The sequence below is a fragment of the Lontra canadensis genome, unplaced genomic scaffold (assembly GCF_010015895.1).
Source record: "Lontra canadensis isolate GAN:19392208 unplaced genomic scaffold, GSC_riverotter_1.0 scaffold107, whole genome shotgun sequence".
Classification (NCBI taxonomy): domain Eukaryota; kingdom Metazoa; phylum Chordata; class Mammalia; order Carnivora; family Mustelidae; genus Lontra; species Lontra canadensis.
In genome coordinates this window covers 3,247,878-3,258,623 of record NW_022631101.1, presented here as the reverse complement: position 1 = coordinate 3,258,623, position 10,746 = coordinate 3,247,878, and the positions used below count along the sequence as shown (strand labels likewise).

Sequence of the window (10,746 nt, the reverse complement as noted above, 5' to 3'; positions counted from 1 at the left end):
AATCAAACCTCAAAGCATCAGATTTTACAAGACATTTTGAGAAAAACATTCCTTCAGGTCTATAGAGGCTAAAAATTTAGGCAAGTTTTTCGATTATTGTTGTAAATGGCCGACAAATTTTGGTAGTTGAAGATTTTTGAGATTTGCTCAGGCAAATCCTAGTTACATAGTGTTCTAGAAAATACATGATTCAGGGGAAGCCTTGCAGGCTCAGTCGGAAGAGTGTACAGCTCTTGATCTCAGGGTCATGAGTTCGAGTCCTGCGTCAGGTGTAGAGATTACATAAATGAATAAATAAATAAAATAAAAACTTTAGAAAATACATGATTCAAAAAGTTTTCCCTGAATTATATTTGTCTGTGCAGAAGTTTAGTGATAATATGAGATGTGTGGATTCTTAGCCCATTCAGCAACGCTCAGACTCACAGAAATCACAGAAATTAAAAATAGCCAACAAGATGTGCTCATGAGAAACTGTTTCCTTCATTCACACTCTGAGGGATTCTTGGATCTCACATGGCTAATAACAAGGAAAACGTGACTGAGGAAAAATTTACAGAGTGGGACATTGGTGATGTGCCTTGCTGTAGTGACTGACACGGAACAGGGATGGTAAAGGCAAACTTGAGTAGTTTAGCAATTGCAAGTCTTTTTTTTTTTTAAGATTTCATTTATTTGAGATAGAGAGAGTGAGTGAGAGAGCACACAAGCCAGGGGTAGAGGGAGAGGGAGATCCAGGCTCTCTGCTGAGCAAGAAGCCCAATGTGGGGCTCGATCCCAGGACCCTGGGATCATGACCTGAGCCAAAGGCAGATGCTAAACCAATTGAGCCACCCTGGTGCTGCCCCTGGCTTGGCTTTCAAAGACCAGTAAAGTCCAGGACAGGGATTATCTGTACTGCTCATGGATCCTTGATGATTGTGGGAACAACTTAAAATTCCTCGTTGTGACTCACCTAATCCTTGTGTATTTCTTTTCCTGCAATTCTTCCCATGCGAGGCAGGTGGTCTAGTTTTGGGGCAGAGAGGGGAGAGGGAAGGAGGAGGAGAAAGGGAGGATAAGGAGGAGAGGAGTGGAGAAAGGAGGGATAAGAAAAGCAGGAGGAGGAAGGGGAGCTGAGAAGGAGAAAGGGCATTAAGAGAAGGGAGGGGAGGAGAGAAGGAGGAGCCTGGAGGAAGGAGGGAGAGGAGGAGGGAAGAGGGAAGTGAAATAGGAGGGAGGAGACTGCGGTGTTGGCTATAAAGCCCTGAGGATGAGCAAGTCGACCAGCAGTTTCTGAGAGGAGCAGCATGGCCTTGCTGGTGGGGTTCCTGTTGCTCTGGGTCTGTGGATTTCACTTTGTGGTCTGTCCTGACTATGAGGGTGAGTTGTGATGTGTCACTGTCGGGGGTGAGCATTGAAATATCGAGTCTTGGGGAGCCTGGGTGGCTCCGTAGGTTAAGCCTCCGTGTTCGACTCAGGTCATGGTCTCAGGGTCCTAGAATCGAGCCCCGCATTGGGCTCTCTGCTCAGCGGGGATCCTGCTTCCCTCTCTCTCTCTGACTGCCTCTCTGCCTACTTGGGATCTCTGTCTGCCAAATAAATAAATAAAATCTTTAAAAAAAAAAAAAGGAGGGCACCTGGGTGGCTCAATGGGTTAAAGCCTCTGCCTTCGGCTCAGGACGTGATCCCAGTGTTCTGGGATCGAGCCCCTTATCGGGCTCTCTGCTCAGCGGGGAGCCTGCTTCCTCCTCTCTCTGCCTGCCTCTCTGCCTACTTGTGATCTCTCTGTCTCTGTCAAATAAATAAATAAAAAGTTTAAAAAAAGGAAAAGAAAAACCGAGTCTTGCACATTTTCTGCCATATGTAATCCAACTTTAGTGTAAGAACCATCCTAATTTCATGTACCCTAAGAGAGAAAAAGATACCCTCTCTATTTTTCTAGTATTTCCATTGAATAGACACATGCCACTGGTGGGCCTTAAAAACACAGACACAAGGGCGCCTGGGTGGCTCAGTGGGTTAAGCCTCTGCCTTGGGCTCTGGTCATGATCTCAGAGTCCTGGAATCGAGTCCCGCATCGGGCTCTCTGCTCAGCAGGGAGCCTGCTTCCCTTCCTCTCTCTCTGCCTGCCTCTCTGCCTACTTGTGATCTCTGTCTGCCAAATAAATAAATAAAATCTTAAAAAAAATACTAAAAACACACACACAAATATAAGAAGGTTTGACTAATAAAAATGAAAGAATCGGAATGCAAGTTGGACAATCCCACTGGCAGAGTCATGTTCCTTCATAACCGTGTGTCTCCCTTCTCCCCTACCATATTTTAAATGCTTTATTCGAGTCTTTGAAGATGGAACTGAGTTTTGTCAAGTCTGTTTTAGTCCTTTACCAAATCGTGTGGCCTTCAGTGATTGTGGATGACAATATAAGAAGGGAATTTCATCATAGAGGCATTTCCTGCACATCTGGTGAGGGGGTCACGCAGACCTGGGAAAACAGTTATTTTGTGAAATTTTTCCAAAATGATGGTCTCGCAGGTCCTACGTGGAAGTATCCTCCAGGACACGTTTGCATTGAAAAGTAAATCGAACACAGTGTGGATAAACGTCTTAAAAAAAAAAGAGAGAGAGAGAGGTTCTTAGTGTGGCTATGACCACTAATTTCTTATGTGTTAGAATATTCTTTTAGTGGTTATGGAACAATAACACTTTTGTATCGGACATTGATTTTTTCATGAGATATCCCTTTTGGATGTATGTTAAAAAAAAAGAAAGAAAGAAAGAAAGAAAGAAAGAAAGAAAGAAAGAAAGTATAAGGGTCAGAAGCTGGTTAAGATGGTCCTAAAATTTCTCCACGTTTAGTGCCTGGCCTCCTGAATTAGGAAGGTCACATTTTCGCCTGTGACACACTCTCAATGCTGCCCAGTTTCAGTGAATGAAGACCCACTGGGCCCAGGCACAATCTTTCCACTTATGTGGTGCTCAGCCCACTTCTGAGTCTTTGGAAATGTTGCTCATTCACGCTGTCTGTCTCCCCACACAAGTGTCTGCTCCCCCGAGGTGAAGAGGGCCCCATTGTCATCTCTGGGGCTTTCTTCTGAGCCCCTGACGTGCATCGCACATGGCCACTGTCATGGTGCAGGCGTGAAGGACCACGTCCCCCCAGCAACCCGGCCTACAGGCAGTAAGATGCCATCGAGAATAAGGGGCATTCTGATCCCCGAGACAGAACATGAAAAGCATTGGATTTTAGCATTTTAGAAGCAAAGAGGTGGGAGGCTTGGATCGCGCCGGGGGCACACGGTGTAGAGAGTAAGTGGCAAGAATGACTACACCCGTGAGCCGACTGGCTGGTGAGAAGACGGAGAGGAGACAGATGAGCTGTGTGACCTCAACCGCCTTCATGCCTCGGGCAAGCCTGGAGGTACAACCGACCTGGCGAGACTTCACAGAGGGCCCAGCTGAGTGATCCCGTTCCAGGACTAGACACTGGCAGTGTGCAAGCGAAATGTTTCCATGGTTACGAGCTGTTGGGGGGCACTCAGGGATGACACGACAGTGGGGTCCCTTACAGGAGGACCATCCAGCGGGCAGCCCCTGACATGCAGCATGAACCCAAAATTCTGGAGTTTTCACCTGCTGCCTGTTACCATTTCATGCTTCTGGGGGAGACACTGCCCGTCGGCCCACAGCTGAATTTCAGCAAACGCTTGTGCTAAAATACAAGTCCTGCATTGCAAAAGCCTTTATCATTTTATGGGACGGGAGGGCAGGAGAATGATAGCCCCACGCTCCCGGTGGGCCCCCACTGACCCAGAGCTGAGCACCCTCCCGGCCACCTCTGTCTCACGTCCCTCCAGCAGGGGCTCCCAAGTCCAGCCCCAACCTGGCCTCTCTGACTCCACCCCGAGTTTCTTCCGTGACCTCCGGCCAGGCTCTGAGTTCCCACTCATGATTCTTGCTGCCCCCTTTCCCACAGATGCTGGGAGGATGCCAGGTTATTATTATTATTATTATTATTATTATTATTATTAATACCTACCACCAGCAGGTATTAGAGACACAGTATAAGTGTTTGGATTTAACTGCTAACATTCACGGAGTGTGTCTGTTTTGGATACCTCATGTGAAGTTTTTGTCCTTCTGCCTCTGGCTTATTTCCTTTAGCCTGATGTCCTCCACGTCCATCCCTGTTGTCGCCTACGAAAGGAGTTCCTTCTCTTTTGATACAATTTAATTTTATTTATTTAATGAGTGTATTTCTCTTTAATTAATTTCCGCGGCACACAGAGACCACCTTCTCCTGATCCACTGTCCACCCGTCCAGGGATGGACTTTTGGCTGGTTCCCCCATCCTGGCTATCGGGATTCAGTGAGCATGAGAATACATAAAGCTCTTCAAGATCCAGATTTCGAGGCTTTTGGATAAATACCCAGAAGTGGGATTGCCGGGTCACGTGGTAGTTCTATTTTTAATTTTTTTGAGCAACATCCGTGCTGTTTTCCAGAGCAGCCATGCTGTTTAATATCCCCTACCCAGTACGTGCACTCTGTAATTCTTTGCCATCATGGTTAGGTCAGGTTTCCTTTTTTAGATTATTTATTTATTTATTTGACAGATAGAGATCACAAGTAGGCAGAGAGGCAGGCAGAGAGAGAGAGGAGGAAGCAGGCTCCCTGCTGAGCAGAGAGCCCGATGTGGGGCTCGATCCCAGGACCCTGGGACCATGACCTGAGCCGAAGGCAGAGGCTTTAACCCACTGAGCCACCCAGGTGCCCTGGTCAGGTTTCCTTTTAAAAACCTTTAACTCACTGTATTATGGAAATACTCCCACATACTCAGAAGAATTGTCTATGCTGCACCCCTGTGGATGGCAGACAGAATTTCTAGGGTGAAGCAGAATCATATGCTAAGGGCACCTGGGTGGCCCAGTGGGTTAAGCCTCTGCCTTCAGCTCAGGTCATGATCCCAGGGTCCTGGGATCAAGTCCCACATCGGGCTCCCTGCTCAGCAGGAAGCCTGCTTCCTGTCTCTCTCTGCCTGCCTTTCTGCCTACTTGTGATCTCTATCTGTCAAATAAATAAATAAAATCTTTAAAAATAATAATAATAATAATAATAAAATAAAGAAGAGCTCTCCCTTAAAAAAAAAAAAGAATCGTATGCTGAGAACTTGATATGCGTAGTAAGTACGTTCCTCATAACAATCCCATGAGGTAGGTATAGTTATTGCCCTCATTTTGTAGAAAGGGATCTGATGCACAGAGATGTCGAGTCATGGACCCAAAGTCACACAGTTAGGTGGGGACAAAGGAGCTAAAGTTTCTGAGAACGCGTATTTCTTTTTTTTTTTAATTTTTAAAAGATTTTATTTATTTGACAGAGATCACAAATAGGCAGAGAGGCAGGCAGAGAGAGAGAGAGGAAGCAGGCTCCCCGCCAAGCAGACAGCTCGACACTGGACTCGATCCCAGGACCCCAAGATCACGACCTGAGCAGAAGGAAGAAGCCCAACCCACTGAGCCACCCAGACACCCTCTTTTTTTTTTTTTTTTAAAGAGAAAACATATTTCTTTAGCTACACCTCTGCACTGTCAGTTTACATTCTGAACATGTCCTCCCCCTGGAATCCCTCCTATTTGTAAGGGTGAGAAAGTAAGTCATTTCTAAATGTCTTCTTCAGGTCATGCTTCCTGCTCCAGGGGGTTGAAAAAAAGTTTCATGTTTGGTACTGGTTGCCAGTTCTTGACATTTACAGGCAAAAACATAGCCATCGAGATCCTGTCTCTCTCAGTCTCAGAGAAGAGCGTTGATGATCTGTGAGCAATGGACAGGCCATTTGTGATGAAATGCCTTAGCCCTTTCTGGGAGGTTTCTTGGCATTTCAAAACTTGCAAGACACTAGAGTCTCCTAAACTTGAATTCCGGAGCCATTTTTCGTGGATGTAAGTTCTCTACTGTTTGTGAAAATCGACTGCGAATTTGAAAGAGTCTTCCGTCTCATTGGGGAAAAAATAATAATGATTACTGTGAGGAGAGAAATCCTTTATCACCGAAATAAAACAGGTGCCGTGTGATAACATGGAGCCCCGGAAAATACAGTTAAAGCAAAAGGAAAAATTACAAATCACCCACAATTACACTACTGAGAGGAAGCACCACTGAAATTCCGACACAGCTCCTTCAAAATATTATCCTTACTGGATTATAATTTGGGAAAATATTTGCATTTCATTCTAGTCTAAAGGCTAAATCTAGTGAAATAAATATTTGCTATAATTTGTGTCTTTTGGGGCACCCGCCTGGCTTAGTCGGTGGAACGTGTGACTCTTGATCTCTGGGTTGTAATTTCAAGTCCCATGTTGGGTGTAGAGATTAATTTAAAAATAAAATAAAATAAAATAAAATTGTGTCTTTCAGATGATGATCCTCCAGCTGTAGGTGAGTTGATAAAAACTCTTTTCTTAGAGTTGTTTTTTAAATTTGGCAATAAAGTATAAAGTCGTTCAATATTATGCTTCTTTTCCTGGCAAGAAATCATATTTTATGTCCTCATATATAAGATAAATAAAATCTATGTTAAGAATAGTTAAAGAAAGGGGCGCCTGGGTGGCTCAGTCGGTTAAGCGTCTGCCTTGGGCTTAGGTCATGATCACAGGGTCCTGGGATTGAGCCCTGCATCGAGCCCCGCACCCGGCTCCCTGCTCAGGGGGAAGCCTGCGTCTCCCTCTCCCTCTGCTCCTCCCGTTGCTTGTGCTCTCTCTCTCTCTGTCAAATAAATATTTTTTTAAAAAGAATAGATAAGGAAAAAGAAGAAGAAAGCAATTATAATATTACTGTCAATTTTACTGTTAATATTTGTGAGTGACCGAATGTATCATCCCATACAACTCTATAATGGGATTTTCTTTTTTGTAAAAACAGAGTCTTGTAGAACATAATGAAATAGAAAATGACTTTTGTCACCTAAAGATGAAGTGCAAATGTTTTCATATCTATTTATATGTTCCTCTTTGTTAATGTCTGCAGTATTATAAAGCTATGTATTTAAGGGGCGCCTGAGAGTCTCAGGAGGTCAAGTGTCTGACTCTTGATTTCGGCTCGATCTCAGTGTTGTGGGACTGAGCTCCTCTTCTGGCTCCACACTCCGCGTGGAGTCTGTTTGTCCCTCTCCCTCTGCTCCTCCCCCTGCTCCTGCTCTCTCTCTCTTTCAAATAAATAAATAAATAATATTTTATTTTTAAATTCCCTTACTGATTGATATTTTTGGATTGATCTCTATCTGAAGGGCTTATCAGCTTTGCTGAAATGAACATTCTTAACCTGAAAGTCACTCCATTCGGAGTATAGATTGTGACCAGTACTAGTTAACATTGTGGGGGGGTGGAGGGGCCCTAAGGCAGGTGATATTGCAAAAAGGAAATAACCCATTAAGCAGAGAAAATAAGAAGTACAATTATTGTATGATTGCATACTTCAAAAAGCCCTAGGAAAACTAGTAAATGTTCCTAGCTTCAATAAGAGAATCTGAACTATATGAAAATTAAAATTTGAAACTTAATAAAAGAATTTTTAAAAATAAATGAACCTGGATTTGTGGCTAGATATAAGATAAACATATAACAATCAGTTGTTTTTCCCTATACTGGTAAGAACCCACTAGACACTGATAAAAAAGAAAATCATTCTGTTTTATGTCAATGACAAAAAAAAACTTTCAGTTTAAATCAGTAAGAAATGTCCAGGACTTAAATAAGTAAATGATAAAATCATATTGAAGAACATAAAGTGAGTTCTAAATGACAGATCATGCCATGTTCTGGGTTGGAAGAAATAAGAAGAGTGAAATAAACATCAGCTTCCAATTTTCTTTTTTTTCCAGAAACTATAATTCACTTTCCAGAAGTCAAAGGTAAGATGATCAGAAAACTTTTGTGATTAAAGTATATTTTCTTTTAATTTTGTAAAAATGGGGAGATCAGTGGGGTTTTTCCTGATAAAATCTTTTTTCTCTTTTTGTAAATTTGATAAAAGGAATTTGTAAACAGAAAAAGAAAAACAAGAAATAAGAGTCACCCCTAACTTTACCAGCACTACTCTTTAATTTCTGCCAATAAACCAGAAAATACCTGATTTTAAAATTCACGTGAGAAAAATGTCCAATAGTAATTAGGAATATTACGGGGGGAAAAGCATTGGAGAAACACCTTGTATTATCAGATATTTAAACAAACCATAATTATAGTAATATAAATAGCATGATATCAGCCAAGAATGCATCAAATAGTAATAATAAGTAATCTTTTCTAATGTTTGCTGGCTTCAGACCCTGGTCATTCTACTTTGTACCATCTATTTTAAAGCAAGACAGGAATAATCTGTTTTTAAGATATACACCTGGGGTGCCTGGGTGGCTCAGTGGGTTAAGCCTCTGCCTTCGGCTCAGGTCATGATCCCAGGGTCCTGGGATCGAGCCCCGCATCGGGCTCTCTGCTTAGTAGGGAGCCTGCTTCCCCCTCTCTCTCTGCCTGCCTCTCTGCCTACTTGTGATCTCTGTTTGTCAAATAAATAAATAAAATCTTTAAAAAAAAAAAAGGTATACACCTTAAGATTGTATAAATACTTCAGGGTGAGGAAAATCCAGGTAAAAGGGCACATTGGTAGGAAACATGAATTGCTATTGTCCTTTGAGAAAGCAATACCCAATAACATTAACCGTTCATATGTGCTTGAACCTAAGAATCTTACTTTTGGGATTCCATTCTGTAGAAAGAAATGCTTCAGTACATAAGAATTTACATACATGGAAAGTTTGCTTCGGCTTTGTAGAGAGGGAAAACAATCTGAATATGGGAAATGTTGAGTCAATTTGGCAAAATCCGTATCACAGAATATAAATTGACATTAGAAAGGAGTTAGAGCTACAAAGGTTAAAAGGATACATTGGGTAAGTTTTTTGACTCAGGTAGGGGGATAGAGATGCCCTTCACAGAGGAAGAATATAAATGAGAGAGAAAGATGATGAGTTCAATTCTAGAGAAAGTTCTGAACACTGTCCTAAATGGAGCCCAGGAGGGGGGAAGAAAAAGATACTTTGGGAAGGATTTTGGTGATAGGCTAAGTTAGAAACAAGTTATGGATATAAAGTATGATTCATTTTAGGAGGGAGCAAACATTCTGTGCAGAAAGCCCATGTATAGTATGTATCCCTGTGTGTGTGTTGTAGGGATGTAAGGGTGTGTATACATAATGTTCATATATGGGTGGAGAAAACTGTGGATAGATACAAACCAGGCTATATACTGTGTGTGTGTGTGTGTGCGCGCGCGCGCGCGTGTGTGTGTGTGTAATAAGGTGAAGAAAAGAGATGGAGGAGAAATTGTTCGATAGATAAGTCTCACATTTATGTTTCTAAACTTAGGAGAGGTTTCTGGAACTGGGGCCAAATGCTAAGCAAAATATATCAAGAGTGTTTATACCATGGAGAAAAGTGGGACATGGAGTAAGGGTTGAAAACAAGAAACCCTTATTAGTAGGGGTCAAACAGCTGTTATGTGACCCAGTATTCAGCAGGACCCCAGGGAGCAGCTCTCACTTCAGTGCAACCAGGGGGAGACAAAAGTAAGCTTGAGGGCACCTGGGTGCCTAAGTTCGTTAAGCGACTGCCTTCAGCTCAGGTCATGGTCCCAGGGTCCTGGGATCGAGTCCCACATCGGGCTCCCTGCACAGCGGGAAGCCTGCTTCTCCCTCTGACCTTCCCCTTCTCATGCTCTCTCCCTCCCTCTCTCATTCTCTTGATCTCAAAAAATAAATAATATATTAAGAAAAAAAAGTAAGCTTGTAACATCTCAAGTAACACTCCCAGAGAAAGAGCAAGAATTTTTGTTTTCTCCAGATGGCAAATGTTTCTTTCCATTCCATTACAAAAATGGAATATTCTATGACTGCGTCAAGCTCAAGACGAAACACAAGTGGTGTTCCGTAAATGAGACTTACCAAGGTTATTGGAAATACTGCTCTGAAGACGGTGAGTGTCTGGTCTCTGAATACTGCAGGGAGGTTGGGTGATCTTTGTTCAATGGGATCCACAAGAGGGCGCTGTACGGGGACTCCACAGCCAATGACACTGTGAAAACGAGGTCTGTGCAGGTAGGTCTCTGACAGTATGCAAATCACATTGCGCCAAGGACATTATGAGAGCTTCAAACACATGACCTTGAAAGCAGACTTTTAGCAAAACCTCAATCTCCCACCAATATTGCTAAACAGACGGTGCTGAATGCGGGGGAAGGGTTTGGGGGGGGCACAGACATGTGTGCATGAGAGACATGGCAAAGAAGAAATAACAAAATAGAAAGATTTCTTATTCTGATTGCTTCCCTCCTCTGTAGACTTTGCAAAATGCGTGTTTCCCTTCTGGTACAGACACATGATCTACCGGGAATGTACTGAAGATGGGGACGCCTTTGGGAAAAAATGGTGTTCCCTGACCCAGCATTATAACAAAGACAAGATTTGGAAATATTGTGACTGATGGTGAGATTTTCGGGGAAGGGCATGAAAAGGTCTAATCATTCTCCTGGGAAGTAATCTTCAGTTTCTTTTGTGAAAGGAGAAGATAGGATCCTTCTTATAAGGCTTTTTTTTTTTCTTTCTTTCTTTCTTCCTGAGATATGAGTTGAAGGTGATCCGGCTGTAAATAATGGGGTTTTGGCCATGGGTGGTGGATGATAAGGTTTTGATATGAAAACCTACATTCTGGGGTG

The 10,746-nt window shown here is 42.8% G+C and overlaps 1 protein-coding gene across 1 annotated transcript; it reads left to right on the top strand.

Annotated features, from left to right (window-relative positions):
• The first annotated feature begins 1,289 nt into the window (after positions 1 to 1,289).
• On the top strand, positions 1,290 to 10,514 carry BSPH1 (binder of sperm protein homolog 1). Its single transcript, XM_032839029.1, has 4 exons — positions 1,290 to 1,362; positions 7,863 to 7,892; positions 9,876 to 10,007; positions 10,372 to 10,514. The coding sequence occupies exons 1-4, from the start codon at positions 1,290 to 1,292 to the stop codon at positions 10,512 to 10,514; spliced, it is 378 nt and encodes a 125-aa protein (XP_032694920.1).
• Positions 10,515 to 10,746: the final 232 nt, after the last annotated feature.

Coding starts and splice junctions, on each gene's coding strand:
- BSPH1 (XM_032839029.1), top strand. CDS start 1,290: ATGGCCTTGCTGGTGGGGTTCCTGTTGCTCTGGGTCTGTGGATTTCAC. Junction 7,893..9,875: donor TCACTTTCCAGAAGTCAAAG/GTAAGATGATCA, acceptor TGTTTTCTCCAG/ATGGCAAATGTTTCTTTCCA. Junction 10,008..10,371: donor GAAATACTGCTCTGAAGACG/GTGAGTGTCTGG, acceptor CCTCCTCTGTAG/ACTTTGCAAAATGCGTGTTT.